Source organism: Bicyclus anynana, chromosome Z, assembly GCF_947172395.1.
Source record: "Bicyclus anynana chromosome Z, ilBicAnyn1.1, whole genome shotgun sequence".
NCBI classification, from domain to species: domain Eukaryota; kingdom Metazoa; phylum Arthropoda; class Insecta; order Lepidoptera; family Nymphalidae; genus Bicyclus; species Bicyclus anynana.
The window spans coordinates 12,760,110-12,787,658 of NC_069110.1; the positions used below are offsets into that span (position 1 = coordinate 12,760,110).

At 36.8% G+C, this 27,549-nt stretch overlaps 1 protein-coding gene across 1 annotated transcript in view; it reads right to left on the reverse strand.

The window, feature by feature from the left end:
• Nucleotides 1-27,549, reverse strand: part of LOC112046268 (protein nervous wreck) — a 44,742-nt gene that overhangs the window by 11,785 nt on the left and 5,408 nt on the right. The window contains exons 2-15 of the mRNA XM_024082862.2: nucleotides 23,268-23,411; nucleotides 17,539-17,624; nucleotides 15,019-15,163; nucleotides 12,639-12,775; nucleotides 11,519-11,672; nucleotides 10,178-10,405; nucleotides 9,049-9,234; nucleotides 7,866-8,102; nucleotides 6,591-6,738; nucleotides 6,073-6,236; nucleotides 4,447-4,596; nucleotides 3,710-3,985; nucleotides 3,316-3,429; nucleotides 2,253-2,355 (exon numbers count right to left, since the gene is read on the reverse strand). Of these exons, the coding sequence (XP_023938630.2) occupies nucleotides 2,253-2,355; nucleotides 3,316-3,429; nucleotides 3,710-3,985; nucleotides 4,447-4,596; nucleotides 6,073-6,236; nucleotides 6,591-6,738; nucleotides 7,866-8,102; nucleotides 9,049-9,234; nucleotides 10,178-10,405; nucleotides 11,519-11,672; nucleotides 12,639-12,775; nucleotides 15,019-15,163; nucleotides 17,539-17,624; nucleotides 23,268-23,411 (2,272 nt within the window). The remainder of the gene's footprint in view (nucleotides 1-2,252; nucleotides 2,356-3,315; nucleotides 3,430-3,709; nucleotides 3,986-4,446; nucleotides 4,597-6,072; nucleotides 6,237-6,590; nucleotides 6,739-7,865; nucleotides 8,103-9,048; nucleotides 9,235-10,177; nucleotides 10,406-11,518; nucleotides 11,673-12,638; nucleotides 12,776-15,018; nucleotides 15,164-17,538; nucleotides 17,625-23,267; nucleotides 23,412-27,549) is intronic.

A 27,549-nucleotide genomic window follows, 5' to 3' on the forward strand; every position in this document is an offset into this window, starting at 1 on the left:
AGTTCAAGGAATAAGACTTTGGACGATACATACAATAGACCTACGTGTAGACCAGTAGACAAATGATGAAAATTACGAAGACACTTCCTATATTAAACTTGGTAACATTCATCCGTTTTATAATACAAACATACATAAAACACAGCAAAACCATAACATTTGTAAAACAAATATTCAATTACAGATTCACATTGGTAAAACCTATTATATTTATATTATATTCTATACAATTATTAACGTATAAGATTTAAAAAGATTATAGAAACAGACAGAAGATACGTACATAAGTAATTAAGTTTAAAGAGATTCTGGAAGAAAAAGAGAAACATTCGGAATGAGTATGCGATTTCCACTTTTGTTGCCGGTTATAATTAATTATTCCTTTATTACTATTAGCTTTTAATCTACTTTATTAATGAGTAAGTTAATTTATTATTTTTATGTTTACCCTTCAGAACATTTTTATACAGAGCTTTTGTTTGAAATATTTCATTTTATTCTGCGTTAGAAATTTGAATCGGGTATTCGGATGAAGCTAACAAATTGCAAGGTAAATTTTAGCGTAACATGAGTGTGACAGAATTACACATGCTAGTCACTAATGACTGGGTAACAGGATCGAACCAAATTTTATTTGGAAGAGTTTTATATTTCGAGGTATTTTATTTGGAATAGATTTATTTCGTCGTGCCTCCGTTATTTTAATGGTAAATTGAATTTTATGTTTGGGAAAGGTCTAGCCATGTTCTATAATATATACCTAGTTGGATTGGTAAAAGTTACTTTCTTTTATATCTACTAGGGTGTATTTAATTTTAAGATTGAATTTAAAGAGAAGTAGAAGCTTACAAACTTTCAAATTTCTTCAATTTAACTCCTTACTGTCGTAAATTTTGAGAATATTAAAATAAATTTGGTTTATTTTAAAAAATGTTTACATCTAACATGATCGTGCATCATGCATTTATGACGATGTAAGATGGACCTAATATACACAGCTTTAATTTATAACCTACAAATAGCTAATATTTTTAAACGTGCCTTTAAAATACGGTTAATTCAACAAAATGTACCATGCCAATTGGGAACGAAAATGGCAAACAGTAACCCAATCAGCCAAAAAAGCTATCTATCGGGTATCCAACCGCAATATTTATGGCAACTATTTAATATACAATATATTTTTACAATACGTTAAAGACACCGACAGATATGGAATCCGCACACAGACAACTTCACGCATGGTATTTTCCGATTCAAAATACAGTGTAAACTCTTTAGAACGAAATTTAAAAAGAAAATACATCATTATAGAGATAACGAAATTTAAAAAGAAAAGACATCATTATTAGGTGGAATGGAGTGAATTATTTTCTTTACGATTACATAAAATATATTCGATATTATATAAAGTTACTTTTTTTACTGATCCAAGACTGAAAATAATCGATGGCGAAGTTTTTAAGGAATATATGCACTCAATATATTAGTTACATGCGTTATATTAAAAACACGCGTTCATAATCATTACGGTAGCGTGATAGTTATTATTTTAACGGCTTAAAGTTATAATAATTCATTTATTTCAATTAAGTTACACTTAATAATCAGGTCAGGTAATAATATTATAGATTATTGGTGATAATTAGTCGAAAACTTAAAATTTAAGTTACGAGGGTTCCAAACGCGATTTGGTTCGAGAATAGCTCACAACAAACTCAGTCAGGTTTTACCTTTTTTAGTTTATCACTATTTAACAATGGGTATATATGTTGGCAGTCATGTAATACATTTCATTTCCAAGATGTTTTGTCGTTTATATAATCATTAACACTATAATACGATTTTTCAATAAGCTTGCGTTTGAATTTAAAACTTTGAATTCACTACAGGGCTAAGCCGTACCCCAAAGACCGCTGTTACAATATGGTTAGACAACCTTCCTGTAGGATATCATTTTATGGTTTTGTAAAATTTAAGACAGACAGATTTGCTTTTGGATTTATGATATTAGAAGTACGAAAGAAGATTAGCTCCTGTGCTATAACTAGTAATTTTGAATGTAAATCGGCTTATTTGAGCTTATATGTACGTTGATATTCGTCGTAATAAAGAGTTTCCACTTTAACTGACATACATTAAAGAAAATTTAAGAGTAGTTTATGAAGTTGCCAAGGCACGAAAGACCAGTGCAAAGAAGGGATAAAGACAGTGAGTAATAAATCAGAGAACATCAAACAGCAAATACTTACTTTCGTCATTGAAAGCAGTTGGAGACTCCGGAGGAGAAGCAAATACGGGTGGAATGGAATCGGATAGAGTCCATTCATCTGCACCGCTCAATGGCTCGCCATACTATAACAAAATTATACATTTATACACGTCCTCACAGTAAATAAGTCCGGTCTTGCATGGAGTACCGCAGCCATCTTTTTGACGGCTCAGCCAAATATCAATTGTCTGCTTTGTATGCTGCGGATCGCCGAGCCAGGATATATTATGGAGAGTGTGCTCAGAAGCTATTCGACGTCATACCATCTTCGCCTTTTTACCATTGCACCGCAAGACATTGGGTGGATTTTCATCCCTATGTTGTAGATGTCCCTAGGACCCGTACAAAACGCTTTGCGTCTACTTTTCTCATACGCACGGCTAAGGTTTGGAATACCCTTCCCAAGTCCTGTTTCCTGAATCTTATAACTTGGGTATTTTCAAAACAAGAGTGAATAGGCACCTTCTAGGCAAGCGTGTCCTATCTTAGACTGTATCTACACTTACCATCAGGTTAGGTCATGGTCAAACGCGAGCCTATTTGCATTAAAAAAAATAAAAATAATAATAGTTATAAACCTTTTTTTTCGTGACAAGGATTACATAATTCTTTAAAGGTAAACACTGCAGGCGACCCATCGTTCCAATATCTACATTGGTGGGGAAACAAATCATATATTTGAGATTCTTTAAACGCAAACAAAGGGGTGAAAGATCACGAAAAGTCGTTTCCAAGAAGCTTTTTATTTACAAGAATTATTTTAATATAATTGTCATTTACTAGGTCAATCAAAATACAAGCATCTTCGACAATTAAGTACAAGTAATCTCGTATAGTAAACGCCCGCGATTACGTTCGCATGAAGTTGTATTTTTTACAAATCGATGCTCCAAGGTCCAATGTATCTATTTAACAAATTTCATCCAAATTGGTTAAGCGGTATGGGCGTGAAAAGATAACAGTCAGACACACAGACATACTTACTTTTGCTTTTATAATATTAGTATAGATTAGAATCATATCGTGATATTAGCAATACATACCTCGTCGCAAAGCTCGACGATGAGAGACGGAAAGTTGCCAATGATGCCGTTGGATTCTCCGCGCCACCAGCCGTCGTCCACGGCATGTGCGTCGCGGGATATAATGCGAATAAGCTAAACAATAACACATATATTACTATAGTTCAATGCCATTATGGTATAGTGCCATTGATGATTTAGTGAATACATACAGTATAGAGTGTAAGTTTTATATATCAACTAGCGAACCCGGTCAAGCTTCGCTTTGACTTATGTGTGCTTCTTCTCTACCTACCCTACCCCTACCCTTCCCCTACCTTACCCTACCCTACCCCTATCCTACCCCTATCCTACTTTTGTTTTAAGATATGACACACGTAGTCTTTTAGCTTGTAGTAATTACATAACAACGGACCTGTCCTTCCTCGAGATTTAACTCGTCAGCTGCTTCGGCGTCATAATCATACAAGGAGAAGCAGTAACCAATAGTTTCGTTGCTTTCCGGTTTCGGTTTCGCTTCGGGCTCTGCCGCTGGTGTTTCTTCAGCTTTGGTTTCTTCAGGCTTGGTCACAGGGGCGGAAATAACAGAGATCTGATCTGGAGACTGAACTACGTCAGCGTCTTCGCCCTCTACTGTGTAATCCACTGATGAGAATGATATTTGCGAAACCAATCCTGGCGCACTAGTGGCCTGTAAATAAAATGATTTTTACTCAAAGTCGGTACCGCCGAGGGATTTGGCATTCGGTACGAAGTCGTTTAGAAGGCGAAAGGGGTGTGGATTTTCATCTTCCTCCTAACAAGTTAGCCCGCTTCCATCATAAATTGCATCAACATTTACCATTAGGTCAGATTGTAGTCAAGCACTAATTTGTAAATAATGAAAAAAAATCTTCTACAATCCTGCAGGATGAGCTCAGAAAGTTTTGAGCGTTGAGTAAATTACCGATAATAGTAGACGAGTATATACTGACTGACCTGGCTGAGTTTGTTGTGGGCTCTTCTCGGACCAAGGCGCATTTGAAACCCTCGTAAATTTAATTTTAAGTTTTCGACTAATTATTATTTTATAATATTAATACCTGACTTTTCGAAAGTGCTTGTAAACTAAGCCTAATTGAAATAAATGAATATTGACTATTGACAACAAACCTGTTCCCTATCAACATCCAAATAGTTATGAGGCACGTAGCCTTCTTCGCCGCGGTAGTTACGAGCGCGGAGCCAACCATCACCGTCTCCCTCTCCGACTACCTCCAGTTGTTCGTTCTCAATTATTGATAATTCATCTGGGTTTTGCGCCTATAAAAGTTATGTTTTATTTAAACTAAACAAGTCTGTTAAACTGCATCAACGATTATTTCTTTCAATGGAATGTAATGAAACGGAATGGAATGTAATGGAATGGAATGTAATGTAATGGAATGGAATGCAATGTAATGGAATAGAATGCAATGGAATTGAATGCAATGTAATGGAATGGAATGGAATGTAATGAAATGGAATGCAATGTAATGGAATGGAATGCAATGTAATTAAATGGAATGCAATGTAATGGAATGGAATGCAATGTAATGAAATGGAATGCAATGTAATGAAATGGAATGCAATGTAATGAAATGGAATGCAATGTAATGAAATGGAATGCAACGTAATGAAATGGAATGCAATGTAATGGAGTGGAATGCAATGGAATGGAATGGAATGCAATGTAATGGAATGGAATGGAATGGAATGCAATGTAATGGAATGGAATGCAATGGAATGGAATGGAATGCAATGGAATGGAATGCAATGGAATGGAATGCATTGCAATAGAATGAAATGCAATGTAATGAAATGGAATGCTATCCAATGTAATGAAATGCAATGTAATTAAATTCAATGCAATGTAATGAAATGGAATGCAATGTAATGGAATGGAATGTAATATAATGGAATGGAATGTAATGTAATGGAATGGAATGCAATGTAATGGAATAGAATGCAATGTAATGGAATTGAATGCAATGTAATGGAATGGAATGGAATGAAATGGAATGCAATGTAATGGAATGGAATGCAATGTAATTAAATGGAATGCAATGTAATGGAATGGAATGCAATGTAATGAAATGGAATGCAATGTAATGAAATGGAATGCAATGTAATGAAATGGAATGCAATGTAATGAAATGGAATGCAATGTAATGAAATGGAATGCAATGTAATGAAATGGAATGCAATGTAATGAAATGGAATGCAATGTAATGAAATGGAATGCAATGTAATGAAATGGAATGCAATGTAATGAAATGGAATGCAATGTAATGGAGTGGAATGCAATGGAATGAAATGGAATGCAATGTAATGGAGTGGAATGCAATGGAATGGAATGGAATGGAATGCAATGTAATGGAATGGAATGCAATGGAATGGAATGCAATGGAATGGAATGCATTGCAATAGAATGAAATGCAATGTAATGAAATGGAATGCTATGCAATGGAATGGAATGGAATGGGATGGAATGGACTGAAATGTAATGCAATGGAATGGAATGGAATGCAATGAAATGGAATGGAATGCAATGTAATGAAATAGAATACAATGTAATAAAATGGATTGCAATGTAATAAAATGGAATGCAATGTAATGAAATGGAATGCAATGTAATGAAATGGAATGCAATGTAATGAAATGGAATGCGATGCAATGCAATGGAATGTAATGAAAAGAAATGCAATTAAATGAAATGGAATGCAATCTATTGCAGCTAGTATTGAAATGAATACTCACAGTGTAAGAGTACAAGGCAGTACACTTGTACAGCGGTGGTGCAGGAGGTTCCGTGGTTGGAGCACTAGTGGGTTCGGTCTCAGTTTCTCCCCAATTAACCTGCGTAGGGTCATCCCACCCAACTGTGAGCTGTTCAATGCGCATGCGCTCTTCTTCTAGTGCGGCTAAAACAAATTATAATGCGGCCTTGTATAATGACGCCGCGCGGTTTTTATTTTTTTAGAAAACAAGTTGAGACACGTGATATTTAAAGAAATTAAATACCTATCACGTGTCTCAACCGGTGAAGGAAAACATCGTGAGGAAACCTGCATACCAGAGAATTTTCTTAATTCTCTGCGTGTGTGTAGTCTGCCAATCCGCATTGGGCCAACGTGGTGGACTAATCGCCTAACCCCTCTCATTCTGAGAGGAGAGCTCAGCAGTGAGCCGAATATGGGTTGATAATGATGATGATGATGAGATATAGCCAAAAGCAATAAGAAAAAATATGTTTACAGTATCATTGTACTAAATACCATCAACGTCATCTTCGTGTTCTTCCTCGTTTTGGGATTCAGATGTAGTGCGTTGTTGTCCTCCAGATGTACTAGCGACCGCTGATGTTGAAGGTCCTTCACCTTCTGTATTGTCGCTGTCGTAGAACGAGTCTGAGCTCGGTTGATCCTGGCGCCAGAAAGTGTAATTTACATCATATGATAACATTAAAATTTACAAAAATGTGGCAAAAAAGAAGTCCAGCAGATTTTTTTTGAGATTGAGATTCTATCTAAAAATGTGGTCCAGTATTTACTGGTGGATATTTTGTCAATTGATTTCATAAAATAGTGAATAGGCCTGCTGGTTACTATAGATTTGATGATTTTCTTAATGCAAAGTTTCTTGGAAGGTTTCCGCTTTGCTTTCTTTCTGCACGCATAAAAAGTACCTAATGTGTATTAGGTATTTTTAAAATGTTGATTACGTGCTTTAAAAATATTAATTATCGTCTAAACTGGGTGTTTTACGCGTTAACAAGTCCCGTAGGTCGGGCGGGGGAGGGCGCCAGCTGAAGTCAGGGACCTCCCGGGTGGAATCACTTATTGCTTCGCGGATATGTCAGTTTAGATTTAAACAAGCTGCGAGCGTCCCCTAATGTCCCCCTCAGGAATTTTCCATATCATTTCATAGCAGCTAGTTGCCTCGACTGTTGACAGAAGAGCTGGCTCATCTTTGGCGCAAAGGATCAGAAAGAAGGATGCACCCAGTATTCTTGCCACCATTCCACGTAGACATAATTTGTATAGTCATTAGGATAAATTAGCTTAAGTGAGAAAGAATACAATAAGGAACTTAAGCTAACTAATCCTAATAACTATACAAATCATGCCCACGTGGAATGGTAGCAAGAATATTGGCTGCATTTCTGCGCTGGACAGCCAGGCTGATCCTTTGCGCAAAAACTGAGCCAGCCCTTCTGTCACCAGTCGAGGCAACTAGCCGCGGTGAAATGATTCGGTGATTAAGCTAAGTTCATTATTGTATTCTTTCCCAATAAAAAAAGTAATTGACTTAGAAGTTTGATTTTAACACCTCGATAAAACTCGATACCTTTAATCCCATTAACGCGTTTCAGATAAAGGATGTTGACACGCAGATAGACAATGCTATAAATCATAAGTGTACACTAACCTTATAGGAAGACCGTTACTCACAGGGTTCAGTAGATCTTAGACTACAAAATAATGATCCTATAAAGGTTCCGTAACTTTCATTTTGAAGCATGACACCCTAAAAAGATTGGGAATACTCACAGCTGCGCCTGATGCGTCGGTGCGGATGCTAAGTAGACTGCTGCTGCGCGGCAATGTCTCTTGTACCGCAAGCAAGTCGATTTCCTTCAACCATTCATCCACTGGAGCTCCGCTGGTTCGCAGACACTCTAATCTGGCCTCGTATTTTACTTTCGAGGTCTCAGAACGCCTGATGTTAGACTTGAGCTCGTCCATACGAACTTCCAGTTCAGGTCCGTTAGGATCGTTCGGATCAACCTACAGAACCAAGTCAAGTTAAAACCATTGATCACGTTTAATTAGTATAGTTGGAAAGATATCTAATAAAAGGGGATGATGACTGGGTTTGAATATATTGATTTTTATGATACATTGTAAATAAGGTCAATGTTAACTAATTTATACATAAAAAGCAAAGATTGTCTGGATACTTGCAAAATAAATAAGATTATAAAATTTCAAAATCTTTTATCGTAATTAGATGAAAATTAATAAAATTTCAGCTTCTTTACATTAAATGTAAGCACAATTAACAAAGATATTAGTAATTTTGTTTGAACGCCCATACAAATCTAACGATCATTATACACCTACGACGTCATTAAATCGTACCATTTTGTATGGGGCGTTTTTCAAAAAATGCGCGGATCTGCCTTTTATTAACCACTCATTTTTTTAAAAACGTTAAAAAAGTGTTCAAATACAACAAATATTCCCAAGTATAGTAACACGATAGCGTGTTTAAAACACGACGATTTATTATCGAGCAGTGCTGCATTTTCAATTTCGGCGTTGGAAATAGACCTTCAACTTCATACTATACGCCAACGCTGGGTTTAACACATACCTTTTTTAACTCTCGTACAAATGAGTCCTAAGATTAAACATTGTCACCTTAGGCCAACCCGCATTGCAGCAGCGTACATATAATTGTATAATTATAATTGTTAATTAAATATAATATAATTCTCTGCGTGTCTGAAGTCTGCCTATCCGTATTGGGCCCGCGTGGTGGACTATAGTCCTAACCCCTTTTATTCTGAGAGGAGACTCGAGCTCAGCAGTGCCGAATATGGGTTGATTATGATGATGATGAATAGATATAAGCTCCGGATCACCTCTTTACAGCTATCTACTGCTGTGGCATTTAAGCCGATATAGACGATACGAATAATGACCCGATATACGAAAGAAATCTCCCCACCTTTTGTCCAGCATCTCGCATAGCTTGGTACAAGTGCAGTTTCCGTGTCGCATCCCGTACAAGCGCAGTCTCCCGCACCACTCTCGTCGCCCAACGGCGAGCTTCTTGGGCCAGAGTTTGTGATACAGTTTCATGTTCCATGGTGACTGTATCCACGGGATCGTTGTCGCATGGCTCAAACTCATACTAAATAATTAAAATTTATTAGTTTCACAGATTAATGAATAATAGGCAGATAGCACGGAACACGAAAGTGTCGTAGCCGCTCCAAATACAAAATTCAAAAACGAATACATTTTCGAGTCATTACGACACAAAGCGATGCATCAGTAACTTTCAATATTATTCAAGATAAATGGCGTCTTATGTTTTTAAATGTTATAAAAACTGTTCGCAAAAACTAAAGAAATAAGATGGAGTATTTTTTTGTTGGTAATTATTATATTAATTTACGTAATTCTTGTTAGTGTTAAATTTTGAAATACAAATTATGAAAGAAGTTTGTATAGGCGACGCGAGACGTTTGGGGTTTTTATGAGTTTCACCAGCTTCACCACGGTGCTTGTAAAGTCTCTTTCTGGATCATCTTTATTCTGTGATTAGTGATTTTAAATGTTAAATGTAAAGCTTGACCAGAATAATACCAAACGTTGATTGAGAGCGCCGTAAATAACTTTTAGCGGTTTGTACAATATACATAGCATGGTAGTATAGAACACAGAACATAAAGCGCTTAAGCTGGTATAGAATAAATTAGTTTATACTAGCGGACGCCCGCGACTTCGTCCGCGTGAAATCAATTTTTCGATTTTTTGGGATAATTCAAAATCGGCCCATGTGTTAATCCCAGGTATTATCTATCTTGGTTTTAAATTTCAACCAAATCGGTTCAGTACTTGCGGCGTTAAAGAGTAACGAACATCCAAACATACATTCGCGTTTATAATATTAGTAGGATAAGATTACTTTCGCAACATGCCAAGGTTTATTATTTTTCCTACCAAGCAATGGTTTTTTGATTAAATTTTGTGGTTTTATACAAAATTTTATTTATAAGCATTTTATCCGACGTGGACTATTATTCTAAAGCCGCGAAAGCCCAGTGGATGTGACTTCTGATGATACTCACTTGAATATGCTGTTTCAGCACGGGGTAGTACAGATACACACACTGCAGATTGTATTCGCGTGTCAACTGTTGCGCTTGGTCACGGATTTTACCAAAAGAATGCTGAGTGGCGGAACAAGTCAGTAGCTCAGTACGGCCCATCAGCGTAAGATATTCTGACACTTTCTCGTACACAGCCGCTTCCATGCTTTGCATGCACGATTGCAGTTCGACCACAAAATAGCGATTCTGTTAAAAAATATTTGTATGTAGTTTGTAGTGAAGTTACATTTTTAACATATCGCGGAAGCTGTTCCATTGTTTGTATAGAAAGTGATGCGTTTGTGATCAAGCTTGTTTTGTGACATTTTTTCGTTTTGCGCCTGTTTTAAATAAGTTATCCTCAAGCTTAACAACATACATGTATTTAAGAATTTTTGGAATAAGCTTCTTTACGCCCGTTAGGCGTGGAGAGTAGTTTGGAGAATGTGTTTGAGAGAAGGAGAGCTTAAGAAATTTACTCATTCACTCCGTGTGGTCTAAACACACTCGTTTTTTTTCTAGAAGAAAGTGCTCCGCAAAATATTTGGACTACCAAGAAATACAGATGGAGGAGTCTATTGCCACAGAATGAACTATTTTTTTTTTTTTTGTAAATACAGTAGAATTTGTTGGTATTGTACTGTCAGACCTCTGTAGATATAATAAAAGAAGAATATTTATGTTATAGTTAAAAATGTAAGTAAACGATTTGAAGGAAATAATCACGAAGTGTCAATTGTCATGCTTGCACGAGGGGCCCCTCCCCTCGTAAACGCATTAAATTGACGCCGGGGGGGAAGGTGCAGGATCATTTAGTCCACTGTACTATCATATACCTCATTTACACTCTCGCGCGAGCCGAAGAGCGCGAGGCGAAGTACAGGGCCAGTGTGTAAGCAGTGCGCTCGTAGTTCGTCTCGCGTTCTAAGCGGATTTTTAGGCACGAGTCAAAGGACCTATCGTACGCTGCGAGCGTAATATAAAATAAAAAAATCTTAATTTACAGGAATAACCAAAATTCAAGACAGCATCCTCCATCTGCTTGTGCGACGTTTTCTTTTTATTCATATTTTTTTTAATTCTTTGCTTAATCATATAACCCCTGCCGCTAATATTTCCACGTCCAATGATTGCTGACACAAAGACTACTGAACGCATCGCGAGAGTGTGAACATGAAAGTCATTTTCGCGAGATGCGAGGCGAGGACGCGTCGAAGTGCGAGACGATGTACGAGGCGAGAGTCTAACTGAGATAATATAATAGTGAGAATTGAACGTGAGAATGCATCAGTATGCGCGAGTGTTTCAGCTTTAGTTTACCTGGTGGGCGTTTGCAGCTGCAATGCTCAGAAGGTAATCGTTCCTCGCTCCGGTTGACTTTTCCTCCAACTGATCCCTTCGAGATGATACTTTAGCGCTGTTCTTTTGCAAAGATGTAATCGATTGAAAGAATGACCCCTTTTTCTTCTTCAACCTGTGTGTGTAGGAAAATTAAACTTATTAATGAGCGATCAAGTTGTCCGGAATATACGAAAACCGCCATTAAGTTATCCTCAAGCTTAACAACATACATGTATTTAAGAATTTTTGGAATAAGCTTCTTTACGCCCGTTAGGCGTGGGGAGTAGTTTGGAGAATGTGTTACGAAAATTGTAAACGGGCGAGACGAACGTACGTTGAGAGAAGGAGAGCTTACGAAGTTTTACTCCGTGTTGTCTAAACTCACTCGTTTTTATTCGAGAGGAAAATGCTCCACAAAATATTTGGGCCACTGAGAAGTACCTGTACTTCTCAGTGGCCCAAATATTTTGTGGAGCATTTTCCTCTCGAATAATTGCCTCTGTATTGCCACAGAATGGACTATGAATTGGAAAATCTAGTGAAAATCTTGGGAGTCTAGTTAGTAAAGCCTAAGCGTCTTCAGTGGCTAATGCACATAAAAAGGATGTCAAATTCCAGAGGGTCTAAAGTGACGACAAAATGGAGACGACATGTAAAATGATAAAGGAAGACCTAAAAAAAGTTGGCTAGATTGTGTAAAAGAAGACTTGCAAGAAATTGGAATTCTTTTTTTAAAGAAATTTAAAAGAAAAAGAAATTTAAGTGAAGAGAAGTGGCAGAGGAGGCCCAACGTTGTAGCGCCGAAGGACTGCAGGCAAATGTACTGGGCCTGTAGCTATGTGGCGTGTCGATTCTTTTTCTACAAACGCTTGGAAAACTAACAAAATGTATGGCAGATGGCAGAGTAATGAATGACAGAGCCGATCGACAACTTGATCATATGACCTGTCGATATCAAATGACATTCCCACACATTTCTTAATTTTCGAACCGTTAGCGTTTGTAGAAAGAGATTCGTCGTGCCACATGGCTACAGACCCTGATTTACTTTAATATTACTTTTTTATTCTAAATATGTATGTATTATATAATAACTTACTTTTCCTCAATATCTTTAGCCTTGTCCCTGACGTCATGAGCTGTGTGCTCTTCGTCGAAATACAGTTTTTTGGTTTTGTCAATATCCGAAACGGTTAACTGTAACTCTTTATGTGTTTGAGCCAGATAGTCCGTAGCCTGTTATATAAATGGTAAATTAAATATTTTCTAATAAAATAGAAAACTGAAATAATAATTTAATCATAAAATATCATAAGTACTTCATAATTGTTAATTTTTAGTTAGTTCAGTAGCTGTAGAACCCCGACCTCCGGTATCCCGAACTGATCAGTAATCTTCGTTTATTTCTAATTTTACCCATCCTTCACAGATAGACAAACAAAAAATAACTATAAGCACTTGGATAAACACTGTTACTTTGAAATCAGAGGCAGACGCTTCAATTTTATTTATATACATATTTTTAAAGATTTATTTATTTATTAGGTTTATTTACAATTACTTACACTAACTAAAATAATAAAATGTAACTAAATTATAAATCACTATAAGTGTAGTGACTATTTACTAATAAACAAAGCATAAAATAAAGAAGATCATTAAATAAAAGATAACTTAAATATCACAAATAAAGAACATACACACTCGTATTATTAACTTAAAAAGAAGAAAAAATAAAAGTAAGAAAGAAAATGAAATAAGGTAAGCACATTTTAGTCATTAGATGTATTGATTCAAATGGCATATTATCTGTAAAAGCGAATTAAACAAGCTAAGTACTCAAATGTAATAAGGTAGATTAGTTTGAGTTTAAAAAACAAATTACATTATATTTCGAATTATTTTCAAAATAAAATTATTGACTGCATGTCATGGATATGAGATACCTTTAACTAACGATAACTTTGTTAATTATTTATCGGTTATTCATTTAGCTGTTGCAAGGGTATGTACCGATGAGCGGAAACTGGTAATATTGCGTACGAACGCTAAGGAAATTATATTAAGCTCAACATGCGGTATTTACGGTGCAACTAGCTACGTATATACTAGCATGTGTACCAATAAATAAGGTTTGTTTTTTTTGGGAATCCTTAACAAAACAACTTAACTCTAAAAAGAAATAGTAGCAGAACGCCACAGTGACACATTCTCCTGGGAATACCGGGCTACGAGTACATTTATTAACTTAAATCAATAGACTAAGTACGTCTATTGATTTAAGTACCAAGTAATTTACCATTTTCATAAATAGTTATAATGGTCTTAAATAGCTAAATTTATTATTGATGGCCCGAGCCAGGGCCAGATGAAACATGGATGGAGGAGCATGATGCATTTGGAGATTACTGTATCACCAGTTGTGTAACTATTCCATCTGAAGTCTGGGGCGAATTCAAATATTCATTCATTACAATAGACGTCACGTGACTTTATGGCTTCAGTGGTCGGCCTTTTGAGCTGTGGGCCTGTGTCATTTTACCTATCCTGCCAATAGTTACTCCACTGTCCATGTGTGAAGCAGTGCGGGAGCGGCTAATGAGAGTCAGAGCTGACAAAACAAGCCGATAGTCCACCTGAACTGTCTACACAGAACGAAACACAGATAATGCTGGGAACACGTCAATCAATGCGCTGTCAATACCGTACCGTTAAGTGTTAAACTTTGTGTGCCTGTAATTAAAACGGTAACGATCTTCAGATCGGAATTTTACGCATATTTTGAAATTGTACAAAGTCTGATTTTGAAACCGTACAAAGTCTGCCGTTTGATGTAGCTTGACATGTGATGTGATTCAAGTAAATTTCTGGATCTGATCTTATCACGTACCGATCGTGAACCAGAGAGTTTTCCATGTCATGCAATTCATTATGTTTCCCTGATATTATCAAACCATTCCTGTAGCCCTTTAAGAGTTTGACATCAAAAGCTGTTAAATTAAATTAAAAACTTCGAACGGGCACTAGGAAAAAGATTGATTGGCACATAATTAACTAGAAATAGCTTTGTCGAGTCACTTAGATTTTTCTGATACTGATGTCATGATAAACCCGACAAGTTTCAAAAGAAATTTCAAGGGATCTGCTTCGTAACTTGCGACATTGAGCTTATGCTGTCGCAAAACTTTCGCTTCGTCGGCAATTTGCTTGGCACATAATTAGCAACTATGATAGCTTTGTCGAGTCACTTAGATTTGTCTGATACTGATGTTGTGATAAAGCGGACGAGTTTCAAAAAGAAAATTCAAGGGATCTGCCTCTTTAACCAAGTGGCAAATCTCTTTCTACGATCGCAAACGCTTCGACAACCAGGAAAATGTATAGTCATTCCCATACATTACTCTAGTTTTTGTAGCGTTTGCGCTCGTAGAAAGAGAACCAACATGCCACTTGGCTACAGGGACTGCTTCGTAACTTGCCTTCTTTGCGACATTGAGCTTATGCTGTCGCAAAACTTTCGCTTCGTCGGCGATTTGCTGTTGAAATATTTCAACGGCCGCGAGTCGAGCGCGCGCCAGTTTCTCGTTTTCCTCCAACACGGTGCGCCAGACGTTCCACATGTTCCTAAACAACAAATATATATCCTTAACAACAAATATATAATTAGAATATCACCATAGTACCTATTTAAAATCTCATATACAAAATTAAGAAATTAAAATATCACGTGTCCCAAACGGTGAAGGAAAAACATCGTGAGGAAAACTGCATACCAAAGAATTTCCTTCTTTGCGTGTATGAAGTCAGCCAGCGTGGTGGACTATTGGCCTAACCCCTCTCATTCTGAGAGTAGGAGACTCGAGCTTAGCATTGATTCGAATATGGCTTGATAATGATGATGAGTATATGATACAAAATTATTATTTTAACTTATGTTTATCTAGCGAACTCCCGCGACTTTATCCGCGTAGAATTCAGTTTTTCACGAAGCTCGCGAGAGTCATTTATGTCTTCGCGATAAATAATATTTAGTTCAATACCCCATTGATTTTTTTTTGCTAATAACATATTCTTTATTCAGCCGTAACAAATACATATTATTAATTTAATCAAAATAATTTAAAACTAAGAATTAACAGTATATTAAAATCGGTGTAGTCGTCAAAAGATTAGCCCGGACAAACACACATAAATACAGACATAATTTAAAACAAAGTTTGATTTTGTTTTAATATCTTTTAAGCACTTGAAAACACACTGTTGTTTAGTAATTAAAGACAGACACTTCATATTTTGTATTGACATACATATTTAATGGCATCTTTTTTTTCAAGCGATTTAGTGTTCCAATACGACATCGTCACAGACTAGATGAGCTTTTAGTTCTTCAGGGTAAGCTCGTTTCTAACTTGGATTGCATCATCATACCAACATAAAATATATCCATACATGATAATACATTAGTGGATTCCCAAGTAAACAAGAGTCGGGAATATTAAATGTATGCTTTATCTTCAACACCGGTAGTCATATCAAATTAACACGGGTGAATGGTTCAAAGACGCGTGGGTGTTCCCAGACGGGAAAGTATATACATCTAAATATACCTCCAGGTAGGGTATCCATGTCGCCAAACTAAATAATCGGACAGACCTGCCAGTTTGGTCGGACATTTGGGTAAAAAGGCCGGACACCCTTCATTATTGAGGATTTTGACTCTCGTTAATAATAGTTATGGTATAACAATAGTATATAAAATCGTTTTTTATTTCGTTACATGTTGTTTAATTCAAAAAAATATTAATAAAATGAAATTTCAAATCTATCTAAGTATTTTAATTGATCCATACATTGTGACCCAAGATCTAGAGCTTATTTGGCCTAATCACAGAACAAAGAGCACCTATGCTGCGCTTCTTAAATCCGCGGGCCAAAAAAATAAGCCTTGCTAGAGGCATAATAGCGCCAGCGTATTGGGTAACTTGGAGTGATCAATTAGATGGCGTGTATTTCTTACAAATAAATATATTTTTAATTTCAATTAAATATTCTGTTAATTCTTAGTTTTAATTTTTTTAATGATTACAAGTTTTTTTTATAAAAGAAATAGTAGTACTAATAATCATCTTCAATAGTACTGTAGTATTAATAAGTCATCAGTCGAAATGCACTGAAAACTCGCTCGGCACTAGCTCAGCACTCACTTGGCACTCGCTATTTTGAGAAATGTATGAAAAAAATGGGACCACCCTGGAGTCAAACCCTTCAAAACAAAAAAGAATTTTCAAAATTGGTCCATAATTGACGGACATATCGCTGGACATATATAAAAAAGCATACATACAGCCGAACGTAGAACCTCCTCCTTTTTGGAGGTCGGTTAAAAAAGCCGAAGAAATGCCCGACTAGCACTGTATTCAGACCGGACACGCAATCAAAAAGCCTAATTATGTCCGGCTTTATCCGGCCGCCTGGCATCTCTACCTCCAGGTAATATCGACTCGATACGACGCCGACGTGATTCTTTTATCACTCTTATCAATCTCATATCGAAGTACGTAAAATATTTAGAGTGTTATAAAAGTAATAATGGTTAAATGCGTTTGAATAACATTTAACTACATCAATAAGTAAAAAAATGGTTTTGTCTGACGCCTGAGTCTTTAGAAATAGTTTAAATTTAGTATATTTCCTTTTTTATTTTTATAATATTATGTAGTTAATATAATAGCTGTAGGTAGTTAATGTATGTAGGTAGTTTTAAATTAATGTAAAATTTTAATGTTGTTTGTTAACACATTTTATCTGTTAAAGTATAAACAATTTTTACCTTAATGAGCTCATATAATTATGTAACAACACAAAAAAAGTTCGAATTTTGTGCCATTTTTTTTGTATTAGGTAATACTTTCACGCGCGTTTGGTACTCTTGGAAACCTTTTCCTCATGAATTTAGTTTGCCCTAAGGATAATCCGCGTCTGGTATTTGCGAGACTTACCATTTCTCCTCGGCACCGTCCACCTTTATATCAGGAATATTTGGTATTTTCTTGTTCAAGTATGCTGACGATATTTTCAAGAGAGCCTGGGGACAAAGTCAAAATTCAATTGCACATAAACAAATGTTTGGAGATTAGAAACTCCATTAGAAACGAATTTTGTAAAGCACCCGGTATGTAAATTACTTCAAGTTTTAGTCTTCTAGGTTCAAGCGTTACTGAAACATACGTGCTTTTTTAAGAGATAACTTCTTATGGGAGGGTAAACCGCTTCGTAACGTAACGCATGACGTCAGCACCTCTGGCTTCCCTTTCTCTCACGCATAAGGCAAGCAGTACTTCTGTCGAGCGTTCCAAGACGCAGTTTTTTTACGATATGGAAAAACCTGACGTTTCAATAGTAAAAATTTTTAGCTTATAGAAAAGTCGTAATAAAGTGTTAATGATTATATAAGCGACAAAATAGCCTGCAAAAAAAATCTATTACATGACTGGCTACTTATATTCCTTTAGTTAAATGGTGATTAACTAAAAAAGGAAAACCTGGTTGAGTTTGTTGTGGGCTCTACTCGGACCAAGGCTCGTTTGAAACCTTTGTAACTTTAATTTTAAGTTTACGACTAGTAATTATCACGATATGTTTGTAATATTATTACCTGACGTTTCGAAAGTGGTTGTACTAAGCTTGAAATAAATATTGACTATTAACAAAAACTAACAAAAATGTATGGTAAAGACAGATCTGATCGACAACTTAATCATGTGATCTATCGATAGTAAATGTCATTCCCATACATTTTTGAATTTTCGAAACGTTAGCGTTTGTAGAAAGGGAATCGACGTGCCATATGCCCCAGCCCTTGTAGCCAAGTGACAAGTTGATTCTCTTTCTACGATCGCAAACGCTTCGAAAGCTAGACTTCTAGGTCTGTAGCCGGCATTAGTAATTTGTTAAGTAGTGCCTTCTGTTGTAAAGTGACAAGGTAAATTGTTCTTTGATAATGCGTAATTAAAACTTCAGCGGCTCAGTTCAAGTTCAGCGAGAGCGAGCTATGTCTGGAGTTTCTCTGCGTGATCGAATCAGGATTGAGGAGATCCGCAGACGAATCAAAGTCACTGACATAGCTCAGCGAGTCGCGAAGCTGTAGTGGGCAGGCCACATAGTTCGAAGAGCCGATGGACGTTGGGGTCTCAAGGTGCTGGAATGGCGACCCCGCACCGGAAAGCGCAGTATTGGTCGACCCCACAAGTTGGACCAAGGATATCAAGCGGGTTTCAGGGAGCCGCTGGATGCTGGAGGCTCGAGAACGTTGTGCTTGGAGGTGCAAGAGGCCTATGTCCAGCAGTGGAGGTCTATCGACTGGGTCTATCTAAGGGACTAAGTACATAAAAAAATTCTTCATCTGCATTCTAATTTATATTTACGAATATAGTAACTATTACACCATACCGTTAGATTAAATTACAGCCTTTATAAGAAGTGCGTATTAATTATTAACTTGGGTATCTACCCACCCACCAACCACCTGCTTATTATACACGAGTATATGGAGTTTTAATTGATATCCGAAACTTTATACGAAGTCGTGTAATAACTTTGAAATAAGAGTTTGCTTCTTTCGTAAATTATAGTGTAACGCCATTGTCATATTTCCAACTGTAATTAATAGTTGGCGATAATAATTACAAAGAAGCCCCCTAGCCAAGTGGCACGTCGATTCTTTTTCTACGATCGCTAACGCTTCGAAAACTAGAGAGTTGTATGGAAATAACATTCGCTATCGACAGGTCATGTGATAAAGATCTGTCATTCCCATAATTTTTTCTTGTTTTCGAAGCGTTTACGATCGTAGAAATAGAAATGGCTTCAGGGGTAGATCTGTAGCCCGAATTAGGAATTTGTTAAGTAGTTCCTTCTGTTGTAAAGTGATAGGTAAAACTTCATGGGCTAAGTAACGTACACAAAAAAAGTTGTTCAAGTGGATTCTAATTTTTATTTACGAGTATAGTAACTATTACACCATACAGTTAGATTAAATTACAGCCTTCATAAGAAGTGCGAATTAATTATTAACTTGGGTATCTACCCACCCACAAACCACCTGCTTATTACACACGAGTATATGGAGTTTTAATTGATACCCGAAACTTTATACGAAGTCGTGTAATAACTTCTTAATAAGAGTTTGCTTCTTTCGTAAATTATAGTGTAACGTCATTGTCATATTTTCAACTGTAATTAATAGTTGGCGATAATAATTACGAAGAAGCCCTCTAGCCAAGTGGCACGTCGATTCTCTTTCTACGATCGCTAACGCTAACGCTTCGAAAACTAGAAAGATGTATGGAAATGTCATTTACTATCGACAGGTCACGTGATCAAGATCTGTCATTCCCATTTTTCTAGTTTTCGAAGCGTTAGCGATCGTAGAAAGAGAATCAACATGCCACTTGGCTAAGGGGCAGGTATATTATACAGGGTCACTGGAAACGTATAGCGAAACCTTGGGTGTGACAGTAGGGCTCATTAGCTATCAAATTGAATCAGGTTACCTACATGGGGCAAAAATGATATTGAAAAAAAGATGGTTTAATTATTATTTTATGAAATGTGATTATAAAATAATACTTACGTAATTAGTAGTTTTTGGTGTTTTCATGCTGGCAATAACCTATTACATAATAATAATACGAAAAAGAACACAAAAATTGTACTGTTTTTGAATCATGACTTAGATAATCTAAAAAAATTAAAATGTTTTGCTGTATCCTATGACTAAATGCAAGTTTATTTCAAAAAAATACCTAGCAACTTTATCAACATAGCAGTTTCAAAATAAGTGTGCCGTATTAGCGATCTAAAGAGATATTAAAAATTTAAATATGTTGAAAAATGGCTGAGTTAATTTCTTAAAAAAAAAGAGAAAAGCCTCTTTTTTAAGTAACCCTGTATAATTGCTTAACATGTGTGTAAGAAAATAACTATTTTATACTATTCAACTTTCCACTTTCCGTATCGTATAAAGAATGTATGAATATAGTCGACATAATTATAGTAGGTATGAATTTTCTTTTTAAATTATTGTTTTTCAAACCAGTAGTTATTTTCTTATTCTACATGTTTTTTAGTTTTATTCTATCTATTAATGTTCCTCTACGAATAATATAAAACCGTGGTTAGATCAGCTAATGCTATTGGGGTCCAAGGTTTAGGGCTGAAAAAAATTCATTCCCATTTTAGGTACTATGAAGGAATTTTGTTAACAAGAATTTGTAATACGGATAACATTTGTTACATAGAAATTCAATTTCCGGGATTTCCAATGAATTCGCGAGGTCATTTACTATTATTATTTTATAGAGACCCGCCCATTGCCACTTCAGCTTCGCAACTCGTTGAGCTATGTCGGTGACTTTGGTTCTTCTGTGGATCTCCTCATTTCTGATTCGACTAAACGAATAGGTCGCGAAGCTGAAGTGGCAATGGGCAGGGCACATAGTTCGAAGAGCCGATGGACGTTGGGGTCCCAAGGTGCTGGAATAGCAAACCCGCACTACAAAGCGCAGTGTTGGTCAACCCTCCACCAGGTCTGACGACATCAAGCAAGTCGCAAGGATTCGCTAGATGCAGGTGTCTCAGGATCATGATGAATGGAAGTCCCTACAAAGAGCCTACGTCCTGAAGTGGACGTCCATCGGCTGATATGACGTTGATGATGCTTTTAGAACTTGTCTGCGATTAGTGATAAATTATGGCTTGATTTTAAAATTGTTGCTAATAATAGTTCATTGGTAGCAGGCAGCTTGTCTGTCTGAGTGACATAAAGGTCTTGCCTTAAACCTTTACAGTGATATTTAGGAAATGGACAGCTGGCTATAACCGTTTGACAGGCAGTAGTTACACTTATTAAGGAAATCTAGAAAGGCATCTAGAATCGTTAAGCGTCTTATTATTCGAAATAACGCAATAAATAATTCCGTGGTAGAAATGGAACATTTAGCGTTTTGAAACCTATTTCAGGACTGCCTCCTCAATTATGGCTTAATGGATTTCCAATGGCTACCTGCATTGTACTATGTAATAGTGACGCCATAGCTGAATGTTTTCTGTCTTATTATTTATGTATATTACGATCTATTGAAGGGATTAAAGTGTTGATGATTACGAATACAATTTATTACGTTCTTAAAATGCCAATTCTATCAACTTCTGAGATGATTACTGTACTAGATCCTGATTTCTCGTCACGTAACGTTACGATAGCAAATAAAATATTAGGAGAGAATGAGTAATAAAACTGAAGGCAGGTAGGACTACTTTGTTCAGGCCATAGAGTAATAAACTATATTCTATACTTATAATAAATCTGTAGAGAGGTCAGTTATGTACATGAGATATATTTCCAAAATAACTGTCAGGGGGTGATTGGTGATCAATACTGATGCGAAAAATGCAATCAGTAAAATTTTTGTCTGTCAAAAGAAGCCAAAACTACTTGACGGATTTTAACGAAACTTGGTACAATTGTTCTTCATACTCCTGAGCAGTGCAATCTGAGGATAGAATATTTGCATGTAAAATATGTAATTAGATTTAGCATGAAACCAGCCACGCAGAATAAAATATAGATTTGTAGCTGTTGTATAGATATTAGTGATATTTAGGCTTCTATTTGTACCTACATATTGCCAGGTGTGTAAGGTCCAAATTAAATTGATGAAGATCGCTCTCTGTCTACATTGACATTATCATCATCGTCATATCAGCCGATGGACGTCCACTGCAGGACATAGGCCTTTTGTAGGGACTTCCAAACATCACGATACTGAGCCATCTGCATCCAGCGAATCCCTGCGACTCGCTTGATGTCGTCAGTTTACCTGGTGGCGGGTCGACCAACACTGCGGTTTCTAGTGCGGAGTCGCTATTCCAACTTTGGGACCCCAACGTTCATTGGCTCTTCGATCTATGTGTCTCGCCCAGAGCCATTGACAAAGTATCTAAGTCGATTTAAGCTTATAGCACACATATCGACTGGTAGAGGGATCGTAACCGAACCCGCCGCCGCCTCGCCGTCTACCAAGCGTCGAGCTGGCGGAGAAAATCATGTGCGTTATGCATCATGTGCAGTAGAGTTTCCCACAAAGATTACTGCCCTGTAGATAAGTGATACGTCGATTCTCTTTCTACGATCGCAAACGTTTCGGAAACTAGAAAAATGCGTGGGAATGACATTTGATTTTCTATCGACAGATCACGTGATCAAGATCTGTCATTCCCACACATTTTTCTAGTATTCTAAGCGTTGCGATCGTAGATAGAGAATCGACCCACATGGCTACAGGGGCTGGGCTGCTGGAATTGACACGGTGCTGATTCTTTTTCGTGTTTATATAAGTGCCTTCATGTCAGTGACGTAACGTGCCTTGGAGAGGCCTTGTATCAAAATTAGTTGAGGCCCAAATGAACGGTAATTAATTCTTACTAAAATTCTCTGTAAATTCTTAATAATAAAACAAAAATACTTGCTTAAATTAAATATAGCTGTATTTTAAAATAAGTAGGATGTTTCTAACTTTAGGGAACACGCTTAACCCGGGAAAAAAAGGGACTGCTTTTTTACTTTTTATCATTTCTGTAGTGAAAAAAACTACAGCCATCTATATTATGTTTTTTTTTTCGGAAAACGTCCAAATCAGAGAAATAACAATCAAAAGCATTGACATACCTCGGAATAAGATTTCTCGATGGCTGATCGTTTGATGGTGTAAGTGCGCACATCTTCCAGCAAATCACACTCGTGTTGATTCTTAGCGTGGAGCTTCGAGATTTGCTCCGCATGGAGATTCTTCAAGAACTTCGTATAGTTACTCTGAAAAGAATTATTCGTTCTAAAAATGGTCTTTACAAATTGAAATCTAGGTCAGAAGATGGATTAAACAGAAGATATAGTATTTCTTAGGCCATAGCGTTAAAAAAAAGTGATTCCGAAATCGATACCCGACAACAGCAAAGAGAAGTGATGATTTCTAAATTGGCTCAGAGTCACTATTCAGTATTCACTAACTTAAATATATATTAGGTGTCTAATGCCCTAATATAATTAACATCAAATCAATGATCATCGCGTTTTTTGTATTCCTTAAAACCCAGTGATAACGAAAATCTCACAGTCATACACACAGGTTAATAATTTTGATTAGTTAGCAATAAATAAATATTGAATGCGAACTCACGTAACTTAAGAATCACTAACAATAACTAGTTGGTAATTTTCTTGCATTTTCACTTAACTAAAGTTGCTGAAAGTTAGATAATAGGCCAACACAGCAGGTACAGTCTTGTAGCTGCGTCTAATTATGATGCTGTAAAGACGTATACTCGTAGCTCAGTGATTTAGACCTTTGCTTACTTCCGTCTTTCGGTAAGAGTAAGTTTCACAATAAGAACTTCCGGATGCTCGGACAATAGTTCCCATAGCGTAGATATTGAGATAGAGATAGCCTAGAAGATCTTTTTCCAATGATAACGATGCTTGGAAGGAATGTCTGAATGAAAAATCGCGTGCATCCAGCGAATTCCTGCGACTCGTTTGATGTCGTCAGTCCACCTACTAGGGGGTCGACCTACACTCGCTTTCTAGGGCGGGGTCGCAATTTCAGCACCTTGGGACCCCAACATCCATCGGCTCTTTGAACTATGTGCCCCGCCCATTGCCACTAATTCAGCTTCACGACTCGTGGAGCTATGTCGGTGACTTTAGTTCTTCTGCCGACCTCCTCATTTTTGATTTGATCTTCGAGATTTCTTATAAGGCCCATAGTTAGCGACCAAGCTCGGAACGGTCATCATTGGCAACAGGCATTGTTCGAAGACTTTTGTCTTCAAGCACATAATACATATCATATGTGCTTCAGGCAGTAAAGAAACGAAAAAAAAATCGCTAAGTTTCCCGAATGCTGCCAATCCGACTTGGATTCGACGGTTCACCTCTTTTTCGGAATTGGACCCACCTAACTAGACCATAGAGCCGTGATAGCCCAGTGGATATGACCTCTGCCTCCAATTCCGGAGGGTGTGGGTTCGAATCCGGTCCGGGGCATGCACCTCAACTTTTCAATTGTGTGCAGTTTAAAAAATTAAATATGTCGTGCCTCAAACGGTGAAGGAAAACATCGTGAGGAAACCTGCACACCAAAGCTTTTTCTTAATTCTCTGCGTGTTTGAAGTCAACACCTCTCATTCTGAGAGGAGCCTCGAGCTCAACAATGAGCCGAATATGGGTTGATAATGATGAACTGGACCATTACGTACACATTCATTCGCATTTTCAGAATATGTAGCTATTCTTAAAAAAATTAATAATATACCACTGATTTTATTTTAGATCTATCAAAACAGGAATATCTCACCACGCATCATTTGGTTGCGTATCTAGAAGGAATTAAGCAGGATTTCCAATGATATCTCACAGGCGGCTTGACATACGATTACGAAACTTCCAACTATAATCCTCACCGATTAACACAAAACCTTGGACGAATTATTTCTACAAGCCTTACCTATGAATAGTTCTATTGTTGAAAATTGCATGAAAATCAGTTCATTGGTTTTACGTTTATCGTGAATAGACAGAGAGACAGAACAAATGTTAAATGTAGTAAAAAATACACTTGGTGGGTCTTATCTTATTACCTCTCCTGTAGGGAAAAAGGCCTAACCCTATAGAGGGTCAATTAAAGGGCAATCAATTTAATAAATAAATCAATCAATTTAATAAAGCAATCAATTTAATCAATTATGACAAAACTTAAATGCCAGTAATACCAAATAATTCTATAGGCGTGTAAGATTTTGAGCCCTCAAAATGAATATTTGAATAAAGACATTATCCGAAACACCTGATCGAAATTGGTAGTAAATTACTGGCTAGTAATTGGTATAAAAATTTAGTTATTAGTAAGGACACTTGACTCATAGTGTTGTAATTGGACTAGTTAACTCATTAAGCCCTCATTCGCACGAGAGCTTTTTAACGGTCGTTAAAAAAGCGTTCAAATACAGCAAATGCATTCCCAAGTAAATGTTCACACGACAGCGTTTCTAAAACACGACTTTATTTATCTAGCAGTCGTTGTATTTTTAATTTTGGCCGTTGAAAATATACCTTCATTTAACTTTATACTATATTTGAATGCTTTTTTTAAAAGCCGTCAATAAACTCTCGTGCTATTGAGGGTTAGCCCCTGTCTATAAAAGGTCACCAAGAAATCGTCGAGTAGTCCAGGATTTTCCAAGGACTTTTTCAAGTGAAACCCGAGACTAAAGAGTGTATTCCAAGTAATACACTCGTAATTATTTTCACACATTAAGGAAAGGAGCAATGAAAGGAGATAAATTGTACTGGTGACAGAGGGGCTGGCTCATTTTTTGCGCAAAAGATCAACCTGGCTGTCCTGCGCGGAAATGCAGCCAGTATTCTTGCCACCATTCCACGTGAGCATGATTTATATTTAGTATAGTTATTAGGATAAGTTAGCTTAAGTTCCTAATTGTATTATTTCTCAATAACAAAATTGTACCCAAATAATTTTATTATTTTCAGTACTTTCAGACCCGACAGATGTCCAGTCTGAACTTTGTTGGAACAATATTAATTTTTTAGATTTGAATATTAAGGGGTTATAGGGACTACTACCACGTTGCTCCAGTAGTTAACCTATGTGGATGCGGATCACTGGTTTATATTGAAGTTATCTTTCCATCGAGAAGTTCTCATCCCGGAGCTAGGAAGTTGTGCTAGCACTCCACGAACTCTGTGGTCTCGGACGGAACGAGAGATCGTCAAGTCCATGCAACTCTTTCTGCAGTTGGCTAGTTGAACTTTTTTAAATGGTCTTAAATTGTACATTATCGTTGTACTAGATTGAAAAAAAATATAATATTTTTTTGAGACGTAATTAAAATTTTATTTTTAAATATATTTTAACAATACGAGCCAAAACTCAAGTGTTTCATGACGTCACTATAAGAAATCCCATACAAACGGAGCGTTTGACGTAACATTCTGACGACACAAAATGGACGACAGAGTTGTTGAAGTTTGGTAAAATTTAAAAATAGACGATTGTTAAATTAAGTTTTATAAGAAGGTAAGAAGAATAGGGGCGGGTCTTCCCGTGGATGTCGTAAAAGGCGACTAAGGGAAATGTCGCAAGTTCCGACAAAGGGCCCACTTCCCATTGAATCGAAAGTTGGCGGTTAGAGAAACCCACCTAACTGACAATTCCCAAGGAGGGTTGACGTCAGGCAGGCGGCCCGTCATAAAATCACTATTAAAAATATGACAAAACAAAAGATTGACATATTTTTCGGACCCCACTTAAGTGGGATAAGGGAAAGGAGATCGATATTTTTCGGACCCTTATTTCATGTAGGTACTACACGAAATTAATATTGTGTATATTATATTTGATATGAGTCAACTACCCTCGCAACGCTACGAAAATTAAAAAATGTATGGAAATGGCATTCGTTATAGATAGGTCACGTGATCAAGTTATCGACCGGATATGTCATTCCCATTTATAGAAACAGAATCCACGTCCCACGTGGCTACAGGCCCAGAGGTTCGATTCCTTCCGGTTTTGTAATTTTTGCTGTTAATTGTTGTTGCTATTTATTGTTACCAAATATGAAAAACCCATTTCGTTTAAACAACATTTACTATCGTGCCGATCGCGAGCAACACACGATGAGTTTTATAGGACGTCAAGCCAATAGCGCTACAGGCATGTGTACTTGATCGTCAGTGGCGGACATGAATAGTTTTTTACTCTGGACTTCTTGAAGGTATTTCTGAGACGCGGGGGAGTAAATACACCAACTTCCCGACTCCTGACTACTGAGAATTTCTTATAATAAAGGTATTCAATAACGTATTTATAGCCAGACCGCGGCGGCATTGAGTATCGGTAAATATTTCTGCTTAAGAATTACGGTCTTTCTTT